The sequence below is a fragment of the Thunnus maccoyii genome, chromosome 11, assembly GCF_910596095.1.
Source record: "Thunnus maccoyii chromosome 11, fThuMac1.1, whole genome shotgun sequence".
In the NCBI taxonomy this organism is placed as follows: Eukaryota; Metazoa; Chordata; class Actinopteri; order Scombriformes; family Scombridae; genus Thunnus; species Thunnus maccoyii.
Window position 1 is genome coordinate 19,985,489 of NC_056543.1, and position 26,696 is coordinate 20,012,184.

The 26,696-nt window shown below is 39.7% G+C and overlaps 1 protein-coding gene across 1 annotated transcript; it reads right to left on the reverse strand.

Moving 5' to 3' along the window:
- Positions 1-166: 166 nt before the first annotated feature.
- Positions 167-25,727, reverse strand: tbl1x (transducin beta like 1 X-linked). The gene is made up of 15 exons (XM_042426779.1): positions 24,660-25,727; positions 8,656-8,761; positions 7,982-8,127; positions 7,469-7,688; positions 6,361-6,493; positions 6,011-6,152; positions 5,835-5,898; positions 5,597-5,694; positions 4,939-4,999; positions 4,660-4,781; positions 4,494-4,568; positions 4,274-4,401; positions 2,973-3,138; positions 2,775-2,876; positions 167-2,600 (listed from the first exon to the last, which is right to left on the reverse strand). The coding sequence occupies exons 2-15, from the start codon at positions 8,711-8,713 to the stop codon at positions 2,574-2,576; spliced, it is 1,542 nt and encodes a 513-aa protein (XP_042282713.1). The 5' UTR covers positions 8,714-8,761; positions 24,660-25,727; the 3' UTR covers positions 167-2,573.
- Positions 25,728-26,696: the final 969 nt, after the last annotated feature.

Consider the following 26,696-nt stretch of genomic DNA (forward strand, 5'->3'; position numbering starts at 1 on the left):
TACTATATTAAATATCAAAAATATTTCTTAAGGTTTTGTTGGTGATACTTTCTTTATATGAGTGGTTGCATAGTACAGCATAGCAACACTTCTTTTAATATTACCACAGACAAATTAATCACTGTTACCTTTTTAGTCACTTCAAAGTAGTGCAAAAACAATTCAAAACACGGGCTCCATGTTTTCTGATATCAAAATAGAGTGATTTATTTGAGACACTGAATGACTTGAACATTTTGTATTGGAAACAGGTGACCACACCCTGGACCAGGGTGCGAGAGATAGTAGCTGTCACAGCACTTATTCCCTACTGAGCTCCTTAGCACGCCAAGAATGGCCACCAACCCACAGCCCAATTCTCAGTCTGACACAGACAATAATGGCTCTGAAAAAGTCAGAAAATGATGAACCACCCATTAACATCCAATTGTGACATTAAAAAAAAAAAAAAAAAAAAAAAGACAAAAATAAAACATTGGCCCTTCACTTTCAGCAAAATCTTAACATTTGCCAAACCCATCATGACAAAAAAGTGCACTTTGCATTGCTCTAGAAGAAATTGACTGAAAGGGAAAGTCCAGAAAAACAAGACTAGGTCAAAGCCTAGTGTATGGCTGGACCATGTCAGAAACACTAGAGGGCTTTTCATTTGAGACGACGGATACAGGAAGTGGCGACACTCGGCCGAGGCGACTGATGAAGTTAACTTCATCACTCAGTCGACCAATGGTGTAACTTCATCACTCAGTCAATCAGTCAGTCACAGACTTTCACGTTTATAGGGCTGGCCCGCTGTGGTCCAACCAAAAAAGGCAAATCAAAGTGGTGACATGTTAGTCTGAAGATAACTTTCTTTTACATTAGATCCCAGTAAGCAGAAACAGACAGACATACTGCACACTGTTGAAGCTCGGCCCACAACACAGGCTTTTCAAATCCGATCAGCTGGTAGCATTAGATGGGCTCTGAATTTTCAGTAGATTGATCAGAGGGAAAGTGCCACAGAGAAACCATGGTAATGCTAAATAAACTAGTTGTTTCCCCCCCCACTCGGGTCTGCATGATACTCTCTCACAGGCATGGTTTTGTTGAGTCTGTGATGTCCCGTTCCACATACAACATGAACTTAAAGCAGCAAACCGAGCAGGAGACTGACGACTGCTCCCTCCCGGGTTGTTGACCAGATAATTCCCTGAATGCAGGTAATGAGGCGCACATTTCTTCCATGGCTTTCAGTGATCAATGGAGGACAGTAAACCTGCTTAACACATCCGTCTCAATGTCATTTGTGACTTGCTGGAAAAAAAACAAACAACTTGATGTATTAGATATGATTGGCCGAGTTGAGAAAGACTGTATTAAAAAAGACGCTGATGAGACATGCACTTCATTTAAAAAGAGGTCTCGTCATGGATTATCAGCAAAGATGTGACAGCTCTAGCCATTAATGAGCCCCTACATGACGGCAATAAAGTGTACTGTATATAAACATATATACACAGTATATAAGTCTGTGTATTAATCTAATTTACATATCTTTACATTCTTTAAATTTACATCCAAAAAGGGAGAAAATTCTCTTTGTAAACCACACTTTTCACATCTTGTCCACAAAATGACATTTTCTAATCTTGAGTGAATTGAGCAGGTCATTTTAGGAGGTTAGGACTATTTCTTGGCAGGATTTCCTTTTGTTGACCTGATGTTAAATGTGAGCTAAGGACTGCCTTGTAGCGGCACATTCAATTTTGACTTTCAAGAGTCCATCTGTGGAAAATAGACACAAAAAAGTAAGAAGTACTCTTGAAACAAACTATTCTCCGCTGAGGAGAGGTTCAGCACTCTGTCAACAGACAATACCAGTGCTTCAGTATTGATGTTACTTTCAATCATGTGTCCAGTTAGTTCATTTGGACATTAAGTAACATTTGCTCAGAGGGATTGTAAAACCACAACCCTTTCTTTCAGAATTTGTTGCCTTTCACAGCCAAACATGCGTGTCTCAGTAACACTTTTCTCTTTATAAAACTCATCTTTGTGTTTCCATCCTTACAACCCGATAACAGCTGGACCAGTGGCCCGGAGGGATCGCAGCACTTCCTCATTAGAAACCTTGTAAAACACGGATGCACCGAGGGAGTTGGATTTAGTCCAGTCTTGGGGATCTCTTACCGGCTTCCATTATGTCTCAAACAGGCGCATCATAAAAAACACACATCAACAAACTGTAAGGTGCACTGATTTCAGTTGGTGTTGGCTCCTCAGAAGCTACTCCTGTCAGTGCCCCTGACAAAGGCACTGGCAAAAGACTGGAGTTGGTCCCCGGGCGCTGCACTGCGGCTGCCCACTGCTCCTAGTGTGTGTGTATAGGATGGGTCAAATGCAGAGGATCAATTTCCCCACGGGGATCAATAAAGTACTTCTTCTTCTTCTTCTTCTAGTCATCTGGTTTTAATCCTTTGAGGGTTTTGTTTCGCTCCACCTTACAGCCCCTCTTGAGCAAAGAGTGTGTTAGCTGATGTCAGAAGAAGGCAATCTACTGCACATTCCAGGATTCATCAAAGTCATGGTGGCTATTTTCGGAGATCAAGAACACATACCTAGAAGGTAAAGGATTAAGTAGTATTAATAATACATTTCAAGCAACATGTCTGTATTTTCCTTGCTGTTCTCAAAGTACCAGTCATGAGATCTCTCAGCCAGTTTTACTTGCTGCACGTGTAAATACTTAATCAGGAATAACCAGTCAGTCATCACAATGGTAAAAGGCTTACCGAGCCGTCTGACGCACTGGCACCGACTTTATCCCCGGTGCTGTTCCAGCACACCTCGAAAATACCACCGGTACCCCTGTAGCTGTGCACCAAGGCTCCAGTCTGAAACAGCACAAACAAATGAATGTCAAGATTTCCATTAGGTTTAAGGAACCACAAAAGCTTTTTCCCCGTCTGCTGTTTTGCAGAGATACTCACCGTGGTGTTCCAAATGTGGACACACTTATCGAACGAGCCACTAGCCAGGTGCTTGCCGTCGGGGCTGAAGGCCACACTGTAGACAGGTTCCTGGTGCTTTGTCAGCGTGTGAATACAAACCCCCCGTTCAACATCCCACAGTCGCACAGTCGAGTCAAAAGATGCGCTGTGGGTGAGGAGAAGACAAAGAATATACAAAGCAGACATGAGAGCAGCACTACAGATTTCTAATCTTCGGTTCCAATAGATTTTGTAACATAAAAAAAACAATAATTTTAGGAAAGTCTTTGTCAGAGTCATAAAAATGACCAAAAGCACTAGCAAGATGCTTTCAAAATAGCATAAAATAGTGATTTCATAATTTCCAGTTATGGTGGGGAATGCTGGCAGCTTTTTTAGATGTGGTGACTGAAGCCCAAAAGCTCACAATCAGAAACAAAGGAAACAACAACACCTATTTGGAAGCTACAGGTTGTTATCATCGTTTGTGTTTTTTGTTTGTATCAGAATGGCAATTTCATAATGTCAAGGTGTCAAACTCTAATGAAAAACATCATCTTTAATCAGTGCTTCTTTAAGGGGAAAAAAACAAAACACAAAAAGGTCACAATTGATGTGCAAAAAAAAAAAAAAAAATCTGTGATCTTTTTCAAAAAAAGTGACAAACTGTGGGCATCTATGACCGTAAAACTGAGACACTGCTGAAAACAGATGATGGTAAAAAAGAGAGGCTGATTTCACTTCATACATCTTCATCGCCAAAGTATAAATTGGCAGGGCTAAGCTCCTACGGGTGTCCTTGGCAATAAATGAAAGCGAACTCAAGGGGATATTATGGAAAGAGCAAAAGTGAACTAAATCCAATATGTATTGCTCACTTACTGCTCAACGGTGGCATTTACTTAAGATTATGATGTTCCCTCCCAGCTGTGCTGATAATCGCAGTTTTATTTCCAATGTGAATAATGGGCACGTATGCTGGGTTGACAGTGTGGGCTGTAAATTCCTGTGGTATTTGAACTAGAACATTTACACATGCTTGCACATCTGGGTCAGGGTGTAAGGCTGTGGGCCACTGACAATTACTAGCAATGGGAACTTTGTATCTACTGATTGTCAGACTACGACAAGTGACCTCTTCCCATACACACATATATAGACTCATTCACCACAGTAACACATGTACATACAGGGTTTATGCTAAGAACACAAACCTCAACTTTACTCTCAAAACTGAGCAACGTTGGTGGTTGGTCTCTATGATAGTGAATGCTTCAAGCTATGCGTGAGTGATTTCTCACCTGGCCAGCATGATGTTGGAGTTGGGGTTGTTCGTGCCGGGGCCTGTGGGACTCCATTTGATAGTGTAGATCTCTTTACTATGAGCCTGGAGGTCGTGGACACAGGACTCCTGCTTCATACTCCAAATCTGTGTAAGAAAGTGGCAGCGACAGAACTAAATACAAATCACCACTCAGGTTGGCTGTCTTTATAACATCTGAGGCTGGAGACAAGTCTTACCTTTAAGGTCATGTCATCTGAGCAGGAGGCAAGCAGCATACCTGATGGATCCCACTTAATGGCATTAACTTCATTCTGCAAAACATAACACCTGTTGGTATCCAAGGAGTAAGACAGTATGGTATGAGATGTGGTCAGAAGAGCAAAAATGGAAAAAGCTGCTCACCGTGTGGCCCTGAAAGGTCTTGAGGGGCCGGTCGCTGCCGAGGCGACATACATGGATGCACATGTCTGTGCTGCAGGAGGCAAAGGTGGTGTTGTTCTGCCAGTCGACATCCAGTGCTGGAGCTGTGGGGTTTTTGAATGCACAGGTCCAAATTTCATTACGGGTTGGGTGCACAGTGCACAATACAGCCACAACTGAGCAGGAAACATTTTGCATTTGGATTTGTTATCCACAATGACATGCTGTCATTGTTCTGTATACATAGTGAACTCAATTTACCTGAGTGAAAAGGGAACTGCTGCTTGGCCTCTCCTGTGTGTGCATCCCAAATGATTGTAGTCTGGAAAATAAAATGGAGCATCTCAAAACGAGTGTGCAACATTTCTGCGCAAATCATTATACGGAACATCTCATATTATAGATTGGAGTCTCTTGCCAATCTGGTGTGTGTGGGTTCGATTTGGATTTTTGTGGACATATTGAGAATACATTGTTGTATTATCAAAAGACAACAAAAATACACAAAATAACTACTGCAACTACTGTCTCTATTGCACAAAAAGTTAAGAAATGCATTATGCTGATTCCATTTTGTTTCACTTAGATAATTCATGAAGTTTGGTAACATGTTACAATAATGCTATGATGTCTTAGGTGAAAATGACATATGAAAATATAAAATGTAAGGTAAAAGATGAATAATCAGAGTTCTGTGTGTGTGTGTCTCCCCCTTGAGTTTATACTGTAAATAAACTTACTAATAGCGGTGCAGTTTGCATTGTAGTTTATGGATGGAAACCAGAAAAATGATGTGTTACAGATTGATATGTTGGCTGGTGATCAAAGTTAATTTCGAGCCCTATTACTGTCAAAGGAAAAAAGGTAAAGATGTTATTATTGAAAGTCACAAATCCATGCTTGAGCTCTCATGAAGTACCTTATCTACGCCAGCACTGAGAATAGAGTTCCCCTTCTTGTTCCACTTGAGTGCAAATATGGGTCCTTTGTGCTGCCCCAAGGTGCTTGCCAGATTTCCTAATGGATAAGAGCCATATCCATTTCTTTTAGAAAAGATCCTTCAAAAAATTATCAAAAGGTTGCATCATTCACAATAACAAAGGCATAAAACTAATGACAGAGGACACAACGCTGTGCTACAACAATGGAGGACGTACCATCTTTTGTCCATATCCTGGCATATCCATCATATGAGCCTGTTGCCAGGAGCGTCCCCTCGCTCTGTTGGATGAAAAGATAAAATTGTTACTTAACTGTCCTCAGCTGCACAGTCTGTTTATCACATGGTTAAAAGTAGAAGAGCATAGATGTGGATGGTTGATTTGGCACTTACATTCCAGTCTAATGAGGTGACATCTTTGTTGCTGGGGACATCCTGGCCACCTTCTCGGATACAATGGCGCAGCACCAGCTGGGTGGAGTTGGAGTTATTTTTCTCGTTGAGGTTCCAGATCCTGGCGGTGGAGTCCCCCGAGCTGATCAGAATACCAATGTAGCAAGAGAGGAGATTGGGGGGGGGGGGGGGGGGCGGGGGAGGGGGGTCAAAAGATTGTTGGAATATAAGCTGTCAGCGATGGTTCTTATGAAATCTGTCTTACAAAGTTAAAGCCAAAGCGTGCATACATTACAGCATGACTCACCCAGCATGAATTAAGATCTGTTTCAGCACCGACAGAGACTCACCCTGAGGCCAGCAGATCGCTGACAGAGTTCCAGGCACAGATGAACACTTCAGACTCGTGGCCTCGGAGCACTGTGGCTTTACTGGCTGGTATCTCCACATCCACATCCATCTCCATGGGCTCACAGTGGTTATCTGAGAGTGGGTGTTCACACACAGATGGTCAGATACACGCAGACACACATACATATATATATGCACTAAACACACATGCAACACACCTATACCTACACTTGCCAAGCGAGCTTTGGAGTAGTACAAACATACTGATGATAAATGTACCACTAATGAGTGTGTATTGTTTCACAAATGAAGTGAAGCTTTAAAAACAGGAAGATATCATCAAAGAAAATCAATAATGTGTGTTTGTTGGTAAATGCCAGTGCTATTTTTATCCATCTCTATCTGAAAATATTGACCCACTTGGAGCGCATATACTTATCACATTATAATGAGAAACCAGTCACAATAAAGGATTTAGCCTTGAAAATATGGAAAAGCTTAATGTGTTTCTACAATTTCAAAGCCTTCCAGTATCCTCAGACTGTGAAACCTTACTCACACCTAACCCTTCCGGCTGCCATCCACACCTTTAAATTCAATTCCTAAGTGATGTGCTGGCACACAATCAGCCACTCCAATTCCCCTTTTCTAGTGATCCACCTGATCGACAACAGAGAGGAAGCTAAAAAGCTGCTCATGATTGCACATTCTGTGACGATCATTTGGATGTTTTTGTTTCACCGCGTTTATAATTTTAACATCTCATCTGAAGTAGAAAAACTGTGATGGTTTGGTAGATGTAATACAGCCTGCTTCCTTAAGACAAAGACAAAACACAGCACAAGGAGAGCAACTCCTGTCTTCCATGTCTTTCAATTTATTCCCCTGTTTTACAGCACAGATATTACACTATTTTGATGAGTATGCTGAAACTTGGAAGAGACTTTTTTTTTGTACTCAGCTGGAATATAATCTTAACAACAGGAGTTCGTATTATCTTGTTACCCGTCTTGATTACTATCTGATCACATAATTATTTTACAAAAAAATATGTCAGGTCCTACTGTGAGATAATGGGGATATCCACATTTTGGAGATTCAACTTACTCATGTTGTGAGTGCCATTCTCCTCCCCGTTGACAGTGGCTTCTCCATTCTTTGGTGCATTGGACTGATTTCCAGAGGTCGAAGCTACCGTGGCACAAGTGGCCTGCTGCTGGGCTAATCTGTCGCGGAAGGCCTGCTGCCGCGTCTGCACCACATCTGGCATCACTGCGTCGATGAGTGACAGCGACTCAATTGGCCGACCGTCGAAGACTGTACCGTCCTGTCAGGGCAACCGCAATTACCAACACATAATGAGGAGATGTTATTTTTAATTAACAACTTGTCTAGAGTCATGTTTCCCATTCATCAATCATAGAGACGAAGAGTGTTTCCTAAATAGCATCCTTCTACAAACATTCTTCAATGTTTCTTCTACTATAAAGATGACTGTAAATATTAAAAAGCATTTCCAAAGAACTTAGTGTGTTGTCATAGAGATCAAAGTCTGTCTTTGTCTCATTAAGCAGTAGAAAACATCTGTGGGAGTCAGTAACAGCAGGTCCCTGCCCTCACCTCATTGATGCTGATTTCTGCCTCCACATACTGAAGCCCTTTCTGCAGGATGGAGATGAGGGCTGCAGGGGGCACTAATGTTCCATTGATGTTAGACTGGCTGATGTGGCTCTCGATGCCAAAGGTGAATGCTGAGTGAGAGAAACCTGAAAACAAAACACCATTCATATTCATTAATGGGACATTGCCAAGCAAAAGATGTGCACAAACACAGCAAACATATTCAAAGACATGTCTTGTCTGATCCAAACAACGCTAACGGTAACTGTATACAAAAACACGGTTATTACATCTTAAAGAGTACAATACAGCATGCCAATGTCAATGTTGACCTTTTAGGGTTACTAATAGATTGTATTCTGCCAGATTGCTTCACAGGCAGGCTCAATAAAGAGTAATAAACAAAAAAACACAGCATGAGCATGCAATGTTTGACCATACATAACACAAAAATGTAAGCATATTATGTGCTGTGTCTTTTGAAATGGTCTATGCATGATAACTGCATTTTCTAGACATGGTCAAATTAGATGTGGATGGTTAGCAAAACCAAACCCTGTAATACTAAAACAAACTCAAAATATCTGCAATTCATTTATCAATCCCAAGTAAAAATCATTTATTTTAAGTATAAAACAGCATCAGTGTGTAAAGCAGATCTTTGTGAGACAAACCTGATTCTTGGAGGTATCTGTAGACCAAGAAGTTCACTTCGTCACTGGTAATACTCATTTTAGCCCAAAGAAACAGAGGAGGTCTGTTGGAAGGCTGGGCTCACTCCTAAAGATATATCCAAAAAATGGGAAGTAAGATTAATAAATAGGCACAACGTCTGCAGACAGCACAAATCTGTCTCTATCTTTGCCTAGTGATGCAGTCACGTGCTGACATACTTTAATCAAACACAAACACAGGACAGCCCTGACTTGTAGCCTGTCAGTACATGCTCCCTCTTGTCTTACCCACTGCTGCATTAATCTTTCCTTTAACTATGTGAGTGGCAGGGTCACTTTACATGTGAGTCCATGTCTAGTACTGAAGGCAGGTATTTCCAGACTTTCTTCCTCTCTAATGGGAATGTCTACATCCATTTGGCTTTAACAGAGAACTGAATGGTGCTTCCCATTAGTGACCCAGCTGACCATATAGATGGAAGAAGCCCTGATAAAGCAGTAAGGATATTAAATGCCTATCCACTCCCCATCTGGTAATTTACAGAAGAAAGCAAGAGGCCGATTATTCATAGCAGCAAACCTCACCTTCCCTTCTGAGTTATTTTCAACAAATAGAGGTGTTTAAAAGACTTTATGTTAACATTTCAATTAAGATAGTCTCAAAACTGAAGGGAGCTGAAGAAGAAAAAAAAAAAAAGGTAGTTTAGTTTTTGTCCTCAGGCTGATGAACACTGCAAGAATACTGTAGAGCTCATAATTTCCCAATGACTCAATCATATGCTTTAGCACAGTTGGGTAAATAGAGGTGGAAGAACATTGCTTATAAACCCCCCAAAACACAAACACAATGTAAACATACACAAATGTACGACACATACAATAAGAAATAGAATGGTCTATAAAAAGGTTCAAGTGAGAAAAATGGAAAGGAAAAATGCTTAATAAGAGAAACAAACTGCAGCCTGAGAATGAGTCATCATGACATATGTAACTACTTCCTACTTTCCAATGGGGAAATAAAGGGACAAACATTTTGCTGAGAGCACAAGGAGAAATAAAAAACTGGGGATGGTGTCAGGTATGAAGACTGTATGGTTGTCCAACTTTCACTCCAAACACTGCCCAGGCCCACTCAAGTTGCCCTTGGTAGCATAGCAACAAGAGATTGAGCAAAATAGACAGAGAATAGTGTTGTCCCAATTACCAGTGGGCATACAGCCAGAGGGGTTGAACATGTTACTCAACATGAATTATTCACTCTTTCACCTTGGTATATTCTTTCAGATGGAGTCGACCTTTATTGTACCACAGCACACATGCTAAGGACTGAAATTAGAACAACTTCTGCAACTGGTGCTGCCACAATGTGAAGATTATTGTCATTTTTAGAATAGGTGCTATTAGGTGCTATTAAGTTACCACTGGGGTGAAAAAAAAACCTGCAACAACTGCAAAAAGCAGAGCAAAATCTCACAGCAATATTACTACACATACTGGATTCATCTGTATGTTTTCATTATTGTTTACATCAATAAAACAGACAACAAAACACTGAGCTTGTCTACCTTAGCTATTGTGCCCTGATTTAACCACTGCCACAGTTCACTTTAGCTAATTAGCTTATATATGGGACTTAGAGGGGCTAGCCACATCAAAGCAAGGGGGGGCACTGTTCCCAAGGCCGCTACAACTACATACCAAACAACTGGAAACATAATTAACAGGCAGCCTGGAGGGGCTCAGGTCCCACTGGGAAAGGGCAGCAGCAATAATCCTTCTATCAGATGGGCCCATGATGCCACCATCCATTACACTACTCCCTGGGCATCCAGACCTCCTTTGACAAAACAACGTGCCTTCCAGGAAAACAAGACAAAACGCTAACCTCTGCAATAGCTCTAAGGTTTATCCATTCTGAAGTGATAAGTGGAGTCAAAGGCTGAAGATATGATCCCTCTGAAAAAAGAAACACACAAAGAGGGGGAAAAAAAACAACACTTGCTTGTAAAGGCAGCTGCTACAAAAACTGTTTATACAACACAGATGTACCATGAAGAGGTAAGAGATGTATACTGTAGATAATATTCATCCTATGACATAAAAACACATTCCCCTGAGTGTTGTTGTGGTAATGTTGTGATGTAGCTGGGAAAAAAAAAAAGGTACAGGAAACTTAACTTAGAATCATGTTATGCTGAAAGATGTTGCCAATATTAAATCTACCCTCATTGATCAGTATAATGCAATACAATTTATACAAACAGACTATTAGTTTTAGCCTGGTGTAACTTGGTTTTCCCAATTAACTGGCAACTAGGTGTAGGTATACATATAATTTGGATGCAGTTTCCTCTGTGGATTTGGTTGCTATGGCAATATGAATCATTTCACACATTGTAAAAAAGGAGAGAAATCCCACAGCCATTAACTGTATGTTTCAGCCAGATGAGCCGTCAACAACACAACCTGGAGATACCAGAGAGCAGCAAGAAACCGAATTAAAAGTGTTTTATGCGGAAGGAGCATCAATACATCTGAGGAATGAAACCAGTCTATGGGTTACATGCACCAAATCGATTCAAACCCATCAGTGGTAAAACATGGTCTTTATGGTCATTGTGCATGTATATGAGGCAGAGAATGATGTTACAACTGTAACAGTAACATTTACCAGTCCAGTGTGTTTTCTATCCAGTTCTGAGTGAAATTCACACTGCATTTTAAGGTTGAAAATCTTTCCAAATGAACAGGTTTCTTCTTTAATAGTCCTTGCACTTTAAGTTGTCGTTCTCTCAGATAGCGGATTAGACTAATGACCTGTTAATGGCCAAGAAAGCCCAGGAACAAGTAGTCCTTCATATATGGACCTTTTTATCCTTGTGGTGACGAAACACAGAGACCAAAAAAATGAAAATTAAAAAACGCAAGTACAAAAACTACATAAGAGCAATTAACAGTTCTTGGAGCATTTCTAAGAGCTGATGGCAAGACCTCTGACACAACTAGCATGTATTTCACAATTAATTCTTGACTTAGTTTCCTGTAGCTTGATGTTCTAATTTCCTGCCTGAATTACATTGTATTACAACTGAGTAACAATTATTTAAAAGGCATGTCACACGCAATTTATCAATACACGCGCTGTCTCTTCACATAAAAACCTTTTTAAGAGTACAACCAATATACAGCTATAATGGCGTTCACATTTTCAAATGCAAACAGATGACAAAGACAATAGATGGAACAGACAAATGGAAACCCTAATGGGGCAATGATGAGAACCCCCTGCTTTGCTCATCAGGCTAATTAGGGTTAACTTTAAGATGTTTACTGCACTCTTGCTGCAATTACTTGACAGTGTAAAAGTACCCCACCAGTTCCCATACTTGCAACTAAGTGCATTGTGGACTAAAGCAGTGGTCAAAGCTGAAGACTAATAAAAACCTTCATACGGTTACACTCTGTCTACATCAGACACGTTTCTGTTGCAGTTTTTAGTCTTCCGTCTCATGTGCCTCATGTATTTAATAGGTTAAATTCTGTCTACGTTGGTCATGTTACTGCTCCTCACTCACTTTTACAAATGTATGTCCTAAGCCCAAAGCAAACACTGTGGTTACGTGTGTATAAAAAGACACCTTGGTCGCGGTTACTCACGTAAAACATGAGTGAAACAAAAGCCGTTGCTCTGCCTGTCTAGATAGCTGTATCAAAGTTGAACCGCAATTGTTCCATCAGATGCAAGTGAGTCAGATAACTGAAAAACTGAAACGCCTCCTGTGCTCAAATGCTGACCTTGTATAGTCCCCTATCAGAGGCTACGCTGCAGGGCGTGCTGAGTGACATCGACTTGGATATGTTCCAATGCAGCTCCGACAACATCAATGAGTCGGCAGAAGTACTGACGAGCTTCATAGCAGCACCAGCCAACGTTATCAGCCCAGGGTGACAGTTTGGTCATTTCCGAACCAGAACCCGTGGGTTGATGGATGCGTGGATCATCTGTGCTGCTTTAGGCTGGGCATGCTGCTGCTTGCAGCTCAGGACTTGCTGTTGGAGATGTGAAGAATACAAGATGCCGTCCTACAGGTTGTGACACGCGTTAAAAGTTACTAAGCGAACTCCATTCTAATTAGAAAACTATTATAATTGTTGCCAGTGAGACACTGAAAATTATAAGTATGAAAGATACATATTTGAACTTATACGGTAAAGAACAGAACTGGCTCACTACAAGTAGTTTGAGCAGGGTTATAACCATGGAGAACAGCTATCAGTTACTAAGAGTTCAGTGTGTAAAACAAAGGTCACGGTGTGAGTTCTCGGTAGAACCTGACAGGCTACTCTCATCTTCCGGAGTTTGCATGTTAACTGTCATCACAGACGAACTTCAGTGCTAATGAGGGCATTTTGAACATGCACATTAATTAAAACTATTCAAATGTATTAAGTGATAAGGACTGAAATGATTCGTTCATACAACACTTTGTCAGTATGCAAATTCAGTTTTGATATTGTTTGGAGTTTAAATGAAAGGGAATGATGTATGAGGCAAGAAAATAAGATAATATGTCCATAGCAATATGTAAACATGATTTTAAGAGGGAACAGAGAGTATGCTCGTCAGATCTTTAAATAGATTAGAAATAACATTAATTGATTGGATCAGCAAAATGCAATCATTTTAAAGTGAGCTTGACTTTTAAAACTGTATTTGTCAGCTTTCAGATGCCCTGATTAAAACAAATTTGCCACTACAACTAACTGTTTGAACAGCACTCTAAATAGGGCTTGTCATGTTAAATCATCCATCCATCAATGAAATCAAATACAACGCTTTTCCGACAAAAAAACATTTGAATGCAAAAATAATGGAGCAGTGAGAACTACATAACTAGCCATCTCCTGCACATGCAGGTTTTTGAAAAGAATGATGTTGAAAACCAGCATACCAGGGACCCCATTTTCTCCTGAACAGTCACCTCCTGACAGATGTGCAAACAAGACCTGGAAACAGCAGCCATTTTCTCTTGAACTGCTCTGCTGAGTAAAACCCGCCTTTGAAGCTTCTGGTAGGGCTGCAGTCTTGAGGGGGAGGGGGAGCGAGCGAGCGAGAGAGACAGAGAGAGAGAGAGAGAGAGAGAGAGAGAGAGAGAGAGAGAGAGAGAGAGAGAGAGAGAGAGGGATGGTGGAATGGGAGCAGGGTGATAAATAATGATCCCCACACAGGTAATCACAACCATTATACAGTATAGACCTTTTTTTTTCTTCACAGCAGACATGTTGACTTATCATAGCATGAAAAGCACAGGTGGAACTGATAACATTAACAATGTCTCAGTTCCAAGTGTTCAAGGAAGCCATACTGATGAACCATCAGGGTCATGAATTTGGAAAAAGGAAATGGGATTCAGCCGTCATTAATGTTATTGAATGCACCTGTGTTTTTCTTACACTGACGTGTCAAACTTCCGGCTAAGAAAAAGGTCTATTCTTTGCCTCTGAATCACTTAGCGACAGCCAATGTAGGTCGGCAAACTGGGGGAGGGGGGATGGTAGCCTTCAGTCTCTCTAGGGGGAAACACTTGTCCCACGCTTGTTATGGTAGCAAGTGGCAACACTTACCAGAAACATCAGTATTTTTCAACCTGGACACCATTTTCCCATCTTTTGTGTCTAAGTGACAACAATTTTTGAAATTGGTCCAGTATTGAGTGAGAGCGCTGCAGCTGGCAGCCGCAAAGCCGTCTGCAATGTAATCTGACGGGGCGATTGCGCAACGTAAAATGTGCGTCCACTTAAAAGTGCTTGTTTTTGCCACTGACAGGCTCCAATTGTTATTGCAAGTGTCTGACAACATTATGGAAAGGATCCCTACAAAGCAATAACATTTTTTTTCTTTACCTTTCGCTTGATCCGGTCTTTTTTTTTTTTCTTTTTTTTTTTTTTTAAATTGTGTCCAACCAATCTCGCTCAAGTCTCATTCTGAAGTCTTGTAAGAGTTGAGTTGTTTTTGAAATCAGCTTAATATTCAGCCATGACAGAGTTGGAGAGAGGAATGCCAGGAGGAGTTTGTTGTGTTGGGAGTACAGAAAGTGTAGCTTAGTGTTACCTAAAAGATTTTCAAAGTTGCTGCCGACTTCTTGGTGGAACAACTCTGCACACCCATTCCATGTTTGTACCTTTTATACAGAACAGCGCAACATTCACGTCTTGTGTAAAAGGGGATAATGTTTATTAGGGGTGGCCAACCGTGTGCCATGAGAGTCTGCAGGTTTTAGCTTTACCCACTGATTAACACTCCTTTCAATAGTGGGGAAGACTGGAATTACCTGCTGAGCTGATCAGCTGGAAACCTACAGACTGATGGCCACCATTGGAACCAGTGGCCCAAACCCACTGGTTCTTTCAGCAGCAACAATGAGAAAGGTCATTAAGGTAACACATTAGTGAAGGTATTTAGTGCTACTACAGGCACCGATGCTGCAAGCATGCAGCAGTGTTTGGAGTGTATTATTCTCTTTCAATAAATAACTGTATGGACAGTGACAAACAGTGAGGATCACTGAAAGGATTCATCATGATGGCTTCTAATCAGGAGCATCAGGACCTAAGATTCACCCACACGCTGAACCCATTAGTGTCAAATAAAAATGAAAACTCCCACTTGCCTATTGGTGTTATTTGATATTCTCTGTAGAAACCCAAGGATATCAGCAGCCTAACATGGTTCAAAGGAGAGAACTCTGCTGTTTTTCCTATTGACGTGGACAAGTTACATACATAAAAGGACACCTACAGCAATTTCTGAGTAGAGTGTATGAATAACAAGTAAGGAAAATGAGGAGTAAAATGATATAGATATTGTCATTACAGGGACAAAACAACTTATGTAACGTGTATCCCTCCATCAAAAGTCAAGACTACAACTGAAACTAAATATGTTCATATGAGACATTTTACATAACCCCTACCTCACTACAGCATTATTAATAACTACGCAGTGTTGTGACGACTTATAAGCTTTAAAGCTAAAATGAGCAACATGCCCAAACAAACGCAGATTTTTTTGAATTTCTTTTTTAAAAAGTCTTTTTGGTCCAGACATCAGGTAGCCAGGTCATTTTAGTTGCCTAAACTTAAACACACATTAATTATCTATGTGGTAAATTTATGAGTTGATTTTGGAATGGTTACATATGTCATTTTAGCATGAGGTCTTCTTGTATGTACCATTAATTCTTTAATATGCCAGCCATGGTTAAAAATACATCATGGGGTAAGGAATAAATGCGATTACTGACCAGCTACGTATAAAGACAGATTTGACAGTCAACAGGTTATTGCGGGGCATGTCAACACTTTGCCTGATTTCCTGCCTTAATCTGGTTTCTTCGAATAACCTGGTTTCTGTGCAAATGTAAGCACACAAGGAACCAGTCGCCGCAGGGCCTGCATGTGTATATGACTGTGTGGGGGTGGGTGGCAAGAATATACTTTGTGTGGAAGAGATTGTGGGACACAGAAAGCTCTTCTAAAGCTCAGCACAGTACACATACAGCATAAGATCTCCCGTCGTCTCTTTAGAGAGCAAAGCGGGAAAACCAGCCTGAGACATGCTGCATGTCCTTTGTTACTTTGGTCAAGGACAATAAATTACAACCTTTCATTCAGCAATCTCACCATATCACTGCATGTATAGATAAAAACAAATTGTGCATGATAGTTTATTGCTCCATATTAACCCATCAAGGACACCAAATGAAGAACTGAACACATTCCTTCATGAATAGTAAAACAGAAACTGGTGCTTCAAATCTAGGCCAGTGCGGGACAATGTGACAGGCCTTACATACTTTGTACCTTTATGCTGCATGATATGATAGAGAGCCACAAGTTCCTGTGTATTGCATTGGAAATAGAAAGTGACTAATCTGTACATTTCATCAAAAATAACAGACTGAGTAATGAAGAAGACGGAGTGTACTGGCTGTGTTGACATATTTTAGATGTTACCAATTTCTCCACCACTGAAAGGAAGTGAAACTATTACATCTTTATGGGAATATAGTGTATGTCTTAGTTTATCGTAAGTGCAGTTTCACTGTGAGAGAAAAGACAACTAAGCATTTAATGATTTTAGTCATTTTTATTTGGTAGAGGAAATGTGCGTAGTGTACGTCTACATTCATTCAATAGCAAGAAAGATGTAAGTGCCCTTGAGATTGTAATTGTCAACATAAAAGCCTCAGCCAGGCAGTTCTTTTTTCAGCAAGATGAGGATTGCACAAATAAGCTCTAAACACAGCGACACACCAGTGTGGGCAATACAAGTGTTGCTATGGTGACCGGAGGATCTTGCCTCTCTGTCAACAGCTGCTCATGCCACCCTAAACAACCCCCTTGCTCCTTGAGCTTTCCTTCCATCTGACTTCAGGGTCAAACAAACGAGGCAGAAAAGTGAAATACTGATCTTCATTCTGAGCCGTCTCTCGACTTTCTTTACATAGCATTTACAATACCATACTGCAGACAAAAAGATTTCCCTTCATAGTGTCTGTGACTGTACACATGGAATAAAAGTTTGGGAAGTCTTCTTGTAAATAAGGAGACAGGAGAGTGAACGTATTTTATATTAATCTGCAATTTCAGAATTGATTCTTTGTAATTAAAAAGCTGACCTTGTTATATGTCACACCGCACTGGTAAGAACTACACATGCAGTACATTATTTTAAGAAATGACTACCTAACTCTTGGTGTAATTATACATAACTAAACAGTGCAGGTGCAGACTGATAGACCTGCTGTTATAGTACCTTGATATTGGATAAGATGCATGTACACTTGGTACACGTCCATGTTCACCACTGCTGGCGTGAGACTGTGGTATGAAGTTGACAAGTTTCAAAACTACAAAGAGTAGGAAATTACAAACTATGCAGACGCAAACATGAAACTTTCATTGGCATTTCACAGATGGCCGTTCTGTTTTCGGAGCAGTGTGCTCAAAGCCACAATTCACGGTTCAGAAGTTAGACTGAACTCTGTATGTCAGTCGTAAAACTAATAACTGCAAATCCATCAAAAGAACTTTACTAACTTGCGTGTACGAGTGCTGGAGAGAGGTCAGTTCAGTAACATGCAATGATGTAGAGGTCCTCATGACTCCACTCAGTTCCGAGGAACCCGAGACATGACCCGGGACCTGAGTCATACGGAGTCCAAATTACATTGAGTCTAATCAGGTCAGGTAGGGTCTCGTTTTACTGCCACGGGTCTTGGTTCTGTGTGTCAATACGTCTGACACACAAATGGATCAGTGCATTTTCTCTATCAGCTCTGACCACGTGGTACGTCATATCTGCCTTGGGAGAAATTATTTTCAGAAATCAGTAGCCTGTGTAAAAGATAAATGGTATTATATGACAATTATCTTTTGTAATTAATTTCACATATATTTAATTGGTTTGAAACAGCTTATATCTTTTATCTCTCAATCACCCAGCTTGGCTACACAATGAGTTATTATTGGTGCAGGAGATGAAAATAGGACTTTCAAATGTTTCTATAAATGATTCTTTGACGCATATAAACAAATTATTTTTGAAACAACTGTCTATGACTTCACATTTGTTTTTAGAGCATTATTATGCACTGTTATAGCAGAAGCTTGTTGACTGATAGAGTCGATCACATTTTGGACCAGGTCTAGACTGTGCTTGGGGTCACATAGAAACAGGTTGGATTGGATTTAACCAATGAAGACTTCCACCATGACGCTCAATGCGGTAAAGGTGAACACCGGTGAAGAGCCTGTTCACAGATCTTGGGGATCTTGGGGAGCACTACTGCATATGGGCAAAAAAGTTGTATAAAAGGCTTTTGTGGCTCCAGATGGAGCTGCACGAAATTTGATAAATTGCCTCAAGTGAATTGAATGCGATCAGATTAATGTAAAGACCACACACACTATAATCAGATGATGATCACTCATTCCTTATACTCTAACCACATGACTGAATAAATGAATATCCAACAAAAAATACAAAAAAACAACAAAACTTTATATAGAGCATGTGAGCTAACAGGAATTAAAGGAGAGTCCCAACTTGACATCCTGTGACTCAATGTTTGCGCATGACAAACTTTATAAAACAGGCAGCAGAATTCACTCTCTAATAAAAGGTCAAGTTTTACTTGATTGAATTGATTAAGGCTTCAAAAGCTAAATAAGTTGAGTGTTTTTAAGATATTTTGGGGGAATTTCATGCCTTTCAATATAGTAACAGTAGAGAGATGACAGGAAACGAAACGAGAGAGAGAGATGGGAAACGACACGCAACAAAGGTCCACTGCTGGAATCAAACCATGTACGTTGCAGTTATATAGCATGCATCTTAACCACAAGGCTACCGGAGCGCACTAGCATAATAGGTTTTAAAATCCATCAGTGATGTAGCCTGTGAGAGAATAAAACAGTCTTCCTCCTCATGATCATAACATTTTTAACTCACCACTGTTGTTCTCTCTGCTCCCTCTCACACATAAGGTGCCAAATATCACACAAGCATTAGTGGTTCTTTCCATAAATGTCCTGTCATGTCTGAATGAAGCCATAAGGAACGTACACTGAGAACGGACTCTTCAGTGAAGTAAGAAATATCTTGAGTAAGAAATGAACAATATTTATATATTCAGAGATTCTGGATTTTTCAATGAGGGAGAAGGTGTAGATGTCATTTTAAAACTTTCTAACCAGTTGATTGAACAATATAAGACAAATTATTATTCAAAGAAGAGTATTTTTATATACTTTAAAATATGGGGATAATGGAGCACATTTTCAGACAGTCTCTCCTACAAGGCATTCATCGCGTTTAATTGGGTAAAGCAGTGATGTTGAAAGGTTTTCAGTGTAGTGAGTAGTGTAAATAGTCTCAATCATCTTCAAGATCATCAACAAGATAGATGCATAGGCAGTAAGAAAATGGTGACAGGTAGATTTTTTTTCTTTTTCTCAGCTGGGTTTCTTTTATTTATTTCTATGATTTCAACATGGATTTATTGTTCACGATGTAGCATTATCAGGGGAAAAAATAGTGTCCCCTGGACATGTCGATTGTGAGTTTTTCAGACTTTAATGCGTCAGAGACACAGGAAGCATACCTAGCAACATCACTAGTAAACAATGAAATAAAGAGCTGAGGGGAGACGTTCAAACCCTGCCAACTTTATCACCTCCACCCAGCTAACCAATTGCTGAGGGACTAGGTGTGAATGTCAGCTTCAGAAAGTTGCAGAAATTGTCAGATGTAGAATTCATACCTCTTAATCTTAAAAATGTAACTGTCAAACCAGAACGCACAGATGTCATACACACACTAAAAATCAGCAGAACCTACCCTTTACATAGATGGCCGTTTCTCATCAACTTTGAAATAACAGAACTGGAGATCTTGGGTCATTATCATCAAATTTATGACCTTTTCCCCAGTAAAACTAACCAAGTTGATCTTTTTACTGCTACATCCATGCCTGTGTGTAAACCGGAAGTGTTGAGAAGCAAACACAGCATGTACTTTCACAGAGCAGATTTTTTCTCCATAAAAAGTCCCCTGGAAAATGGCTAGTACAACTCACATGCAAAAATTGTGGTATTTCTGAATACCATAACTATGTGTGTGTCTGGGTGACTATAATAGTGACTGTGCCATAAGCCTATAAATGAAGGAAATTAAAAACGAGCAATAACACCTGACAGTTCAAAGGTCTAAGGGCACTGTATCAGCCACAATATTACAGATTTAATGTCTGAAAAGATCATCATATCAAACGACCCAAACATTAAGTGTATATAAGAAATGTTGCAATAATTATTATCTCAGTAAATATATTACAATATAGCCATTAATGTTTGTCATATTCAGTCAGACTTTTGTTTTTGTGTTTTCAACAGATGTATGCTCTGAGATATTTAATATCTTACAATTTTGTTAAGAATTGATCTTATATTGGCATGAGAATTTTGTCCCAACGTGATTAGGCAAAGACATGTTCGTAAAAACAACAATGTACAAGCCATAGTAGACAAAAGATGTTGATCCCTGAACTCATGAGTTTAGTTGTACTGAATCTGAAACGCGTTTTTCTTGCAATATTAATATTTTTAAATGGCGTTCTCTTTGTGAGTACATACTTTTTTCACATTTACATTTTCGCTACTATCTTCACTGCTACACAACTCATGAAGCTAAGTGACAAGATAAGTTTACGTGGCTGAATCAGGAGGGGGTGAAAGATGAACTAATAGAAAAGCCATATTCCCTTTAGTAGACAGGTTTCAGACTCTGGCATGCATGTGCTTGCACAACTTCCTGAACAGCCATCCACCAGTAACAGTAGCTCCAAACACTTTCCTTCTGAAAAACTAGTTAAAAATGACAGACCCTGGAAAAAATGCTTGTGACTATTGACCGAGCATAACCTCACACAGACAGGTGTGCACTAAAAAGTGAACATGCTCTATTAAAAATAAATGTAGTCTTAAAACAAGGAAACTGAATCATTGGTTATGTTGGGTTCAGACACAATAGAAATAGAAAGTGATTGGATGGTAGACACTGATACAGTTGGAGGTTGAACACACCCTTAAAGGCAAATGGCTTCCTCCCCCTAGTTTTCATTTACAAAAGGACAGAGTCCTGGCACAACAGACACAAGTTCACACAACGATAAACAGAGCCGCCCTAAATCCAAAGTAAGAGCAAATAAATAACTATAGCCTTGAACTAGCCAGTACTTGTATGGATGTTATTTCAGTGTAACCTCCGGTCTGCCAGTTGGCTGGTAGCCCATGCACACTGCATGTCCCTTTTGGAGGGATAGAATGGCTCACCTCCCCCCATGGCCTATCATAAATAAATACTGCTACAGAAATATTTGGACAGCCCGATACAGAGCTTTACAGCAGCAGAAGGCTGCCATGGGCTTTCTCAGGGACTCCCTTGCCCTACTTATGAGCATGGGATACATTTCTGTTTTGAACACACAGTCAAACACTGTGTACCATGGATTTGCTGTTGTCTCTTCTGTGCCTCTCTGAATGAACAGTAGTTTTGTTAATAGTGACTTATCTAAAATCAATTTAGAGCCAAATGAGAACTGACTACAGGCCATCAGATGAATGAATTACGATCCTTCACGTATTGTAGGAAATCAGCTTATTCCAGACCTAAAACCGCAAACAGCATTGAAACCAAAGACAATAGGTTTAATCTCAAATGTCACTGAACAAGATGTAGACAGACAATAACCTGTGGGCCAACAACATTATTCATTAATGCCCGCCAATGACTCAGTACAAAGGTTCTGTGTCCATCTAATGAAACACCAAATTAAAAAAAAGACAATAAAAGCCACCAAGTACAAAATGTTAACTTACTCAAATTTCATGAAGCATTGAGGAAACTTAAAGCTACTCACTTTGTAAAAATGAGACCACCAAAGAGAGGTATTGATAACTTTTGACAATGACGCTAACATATTTAGAGATCAATTACTGGAAAAGGTAAAGTAATCCGAAGCATGCAATTAGGACATAATAAAACCCCTATTGTTCTTTTAATAGGTGGCACTAAACCTGTTCTTGCAATGACTGCCTTTAGGGTTCAAGGCAAATCCTCAACTCTGGTGACAAAACTGGTCAACAAACTGGTAGAGCAGGGCGATATGGTTGAAATCAGCATCACAATATTAACAAGAATATTTTTTGTGATTCAAATAGTCTATATATTGTAATATGGAAAACATGCAAAAACCACACGGTCAAAGTGGTGTTCACTTATCAACACACACACAGTGAAACGCACTGTTTCACAGTACATTTACATTCAAACATGCAAAACAAGTTGACCTTTGTTGACTACAGTTTGCTTGGAGTCATTCATTCATACAAAGGAAATTTTTTAAAACCCTAACATTATGTAATAGTGCTGTCACTTTTTATTCAAAATTAGAAGTTCCATTCGAACATGGAAAAAAATTACTAATTCCCAGTCCGCCCACATATTTCATGATCATGAATGAACTTTCACACCCAAAATTTACAGTGTATAAGCCCAACAAGCCATTCTTTGCACCCTAGCAGTGGAAGTGCGTAAAATGAACTCTACCCTATTACTGTTCTGTTGCTTAGTGCAAAATGCAGTGTGGTGAAGCTGTTTGCAGACTTTGTAAAACGCAACTGTCTTACAGTAACATTATCAAGACAACAAATCTGTCAGTCACCCATTAGTTTATCACTCAACTGAGGCATATTATTGAACGGAGCAATGTAATTTGTACAATAAACAATTTAAATGTTAGCGATAATAAGATAACTCGACCAGGCTTACATATTGGCCAATATTAGCTCATTGCATGTGTATCGTATTGGCGTACATATCAGCCAATAAAGCAAGAACTTTAGTTTTATTTGTAGTTTATTTAGTATAAAACGTCCTACCTCCATGTGTTTCTGAGTTGTAATTGTTAAAAACACAAATTTAAGGGATTAGGTTGTGTAAAAAAATGTTTTTAATCACCCATTACATCATTATTGAATTATTGGTAAAAAAACAAAAAAAAGTGATAGCCTTATTACGTAATCATATCTGGCTACGATATACTATAAATCGAGGAAAGACACTGACTGAATAATAATATTGAAATATTGCCCATCCCATATTCTTTCTTCATATATAATGAACACAACCATTGGTTGTGAATGGTTAGGACTATTCGGAGTTATCTACCTTATAACTAATATCTTACAATTAAAAAAACAAACAAAAAAAGGCAATAGCAGCATCCAAAATGTCACATTAAATCCAGTCAACACCTTCCCACAAAGAAGGTTCCTCCCAGTGTAACTTCACCCCTGCCTCCATCTGATTTCAGTAGCTTAAAAACACTGACTGATATTGTGAACAATCCCACTAGGTCAAGAAGAAAATGGGGGCATCTCTTTGGCATTAAATATTCAGGCCATTGAATTAGAATCAGGTTAACACAGCATTCAAACAGCGGTATGTTTCTGCTGTTATACACTGGAATCCCTCTCGTGAACAGAGATAATGAACACTTTGATGTTCAGAAGCCATGTGAGATATCTTAACCGTGTCTGTACATGCTGTATCCCATTACTCCCTGAACTACACATAACAGCCAGGGCTACTCACTAGAAAATAAGGAGAATTTTATGGGTCACACAATATTCCTCAGTCTATTTAAAGAAGTAGACTGCTTTATAAAGTGTCCTGTGAACATGTGGAATCACCATGGCTTCATATTTAACAGGGTTTCTTTTGATAATTTGGTAAATCTGCTGTGCTTTTAATACAGTAACATCTGACACAGAGTCAGGAAACAACTTAACATTGTAGTTATACAGTAACATAAACTGTGCCTTGAAAACTGGTTGCAGTGTATAGTACAGTTGACTGTCCTTCCCCTCCCCCACTCATGTGCAAGATAAATATGTATCACTCATATTTCAGCTTGAATAAAATGACTGAAACTGCACTGGTGCAACTTAACGTGGTGAAGGTTCAGCATTGCGCTATTTAGGACAAAGTAGATATCCTAGTAATTCACCAAAATGGGACAACCTTCAACCTCTGAAACTTATTTGATTTTGCGAAGTATTAAAACAGAGCTACCAAGATTTTAACATGAGTGGAAACAACTCACCACAACTAACCAGTGCCAGAAAAGTGAGATGTTTGCATAACTAACACAGAAAAAAGGGGGGAAATTAAAAGACAGAAGTAGGAATTTCAACACACACGTGTGGAGTCAATGGGTGACTAGTATGTGTGCCGGCAAATCTCCTAATCAACGCCATAATCACCAATTTCAGAAAGTCATTATCCTCTTCGCATAAAACCCACACATAAACAAGACGCAGCATTGAATGCAGTGCAGCTTAAAACCACGCCACTCGACTTTCTTTTACCGGCTTACCTTTTATTGTGAGAGTGAACTCGTGGTGTCCGCCGCCACCTCTTCCTCTTCCACAAGGAGAACCCTCCAACTTCAGTTCAAGCTAGCAACGACTTTCCTCCCATTTCGCTTATCGTCATACTTCAACTTCCGACCGCTGGTGTATGACTCACTGTCGGCTAATTTGGGGCGCTAACAAAGCGTAGTCGCCCAGACACACAAACACACACACACATATATATAAACACACACACAAGTGGCGGTAAAGTTGGAATAAACCCGAGTTTCTGTGGCTGGGGCTGCAGGCTACTCTGGAGTTTCACCGTTCACTGAGAACAGCAACGTAAAGAGACAGCAGCAGGCGCTGATCGGCAGCGGGAGAGAGATGTAGACAGAGAATAGAGGAGAGAGAGAGAGCGAGAGTAAGGGGGGGGGGGACTAACTGACCTTAAACCTGAATATTGAAAACACGGCTAACCGTTACTACCAGTCGTTTCATATCCGGTATATCTCATCGACCTAATTGGCCGGGTGACGTACTACTAGCTATCTCCACTACGAGCGCTTACATAAAGAGATTAAAGTGTGTTGTCGTCCTACGTCTGGTTACAACGGCTGTGAGTCGTTTCCACACACCAGCTACTGTATGTTTGATACAGCTAACTTAAACGGGTACTTAAAACGAAGCTAACGTGGCTTAAACTTTAGCAGAAATACGCATTTGGTTTGTACAATTAGCACGCTCTCGTAAAACCGTGCTAAAGTGTAATATGACTTTGATGTTTTTGTTTTAGTGTAAGCACTGAGCTGAGATACAGTCGAGCATGTTGCCTATCCGGCCTCTGAGCCACTTCCCCTCCCCCACACTCCACTATTTTTCGCCTGCCCGGTCACACAGCGGTTGATTAATTCTCCTTTCGCCTTGCTCAGTCATTCAGATTTGGAAAGTAAATAACAAGTTGACATCATTACGGCTCTACACTGGTGTGACACATTCCTTTGGTTACCGTACACACGGCAGTATGTGCGCATGACATAGCCTGCTACAACTGCTCCAGGCAGCCTGAAATGTATTGTACTGTATATTTTTAGTTGCATATATAGCCTATAAGTATAAGAGTGTAAGCACATTATGTTGTAATCAATAATTACTTAAATAGGGCCATTGCCTCTAAGGACATTGGGGTCATACACTCTGTAATTCTTCTTGGAATTTCTTAGAAAAATTTAGTTATTTTTTCTTCTTGTTTTTTAACCATGCAGGAGTTTAAAATAAACGGTTTATTGAATTTGGTGCAATTTTATTCTGTTTTAAAAGGTAGAATTTTATACTTTTTTAATTGTGTTTTTATGTGTTCTAATGCATTTCGTAAAGCACCACTGAACTACCTTTGAAAGGTGTAGAGCTGCAACAATTAGTCAATCAATAGATCTATTTTGATCATCAAATAATCGTTTCAATCATCTTTTAAGCAAAATGCCAAATATTTTATGGTTACAGCTTCTCAAATGTGAGCATATGAAGCTTTTTGATGTCATACATGATAGTAAACTAAATGTCTTTGGGTTTTGCACTCAATCAGACAAAACAAGACATTTGAAGACATCACCTTCGGCTCGAAGAAACTGTAACAGCATTTTTTTTTTTACTGTTTTCTGACATTTTAAACACCAAGCGGTTAATCGATTAATCAAGAAAATAATAAGCATATTAATGTATAATGAAAATAATCATTAGATGCAGCTCTAGAAAGGTGCTATACAAAGAAACTTTCCCTGCCTTAAAAATTAAATGTACAGATCTAGTGGGTATTTTATAGGCTGATTCCAGTATGTTTAGGCTCTAAATCAAACTACTTTTAGGACAACAGAAACAAAGATATAAATCATTCAGGAGCCTATCCATTATAATTCCAGGCAATACAGTGGCTCTCAATCAGCATTTGCACCCTCAAGTTGGAAAATCAGATTTATAGAATATATAATTTAAGAGTTAACCAATGACCATGACCACAGTATTCTAAAATCCTGGCAACAGCCATAATTGTTATGTTTAGT

Coding starts and splice junctions, on each gene's coding strand:
- tbl1x (XM_042426779.1), bottom strand. CDS start 8,713: ATGAGTATTACCAGTGACGAAGTGAACTTCTTGGTCTACAGATACCTC. Junction 6,153..6,360: donor AGCGATCTGCTGGCCTCAGG/GTGAGTCTCTGT, acceptor TATTCTGATCAG/CTCGGGGGACTCCACCGCCA. Junction 5,899..6,010: donor TCACCTCATTAGACTGGAAT/GTAAGTGCCAAA, acceptor TTCATCCAACAG/AGCGAGGGGACGCTCCTGGC.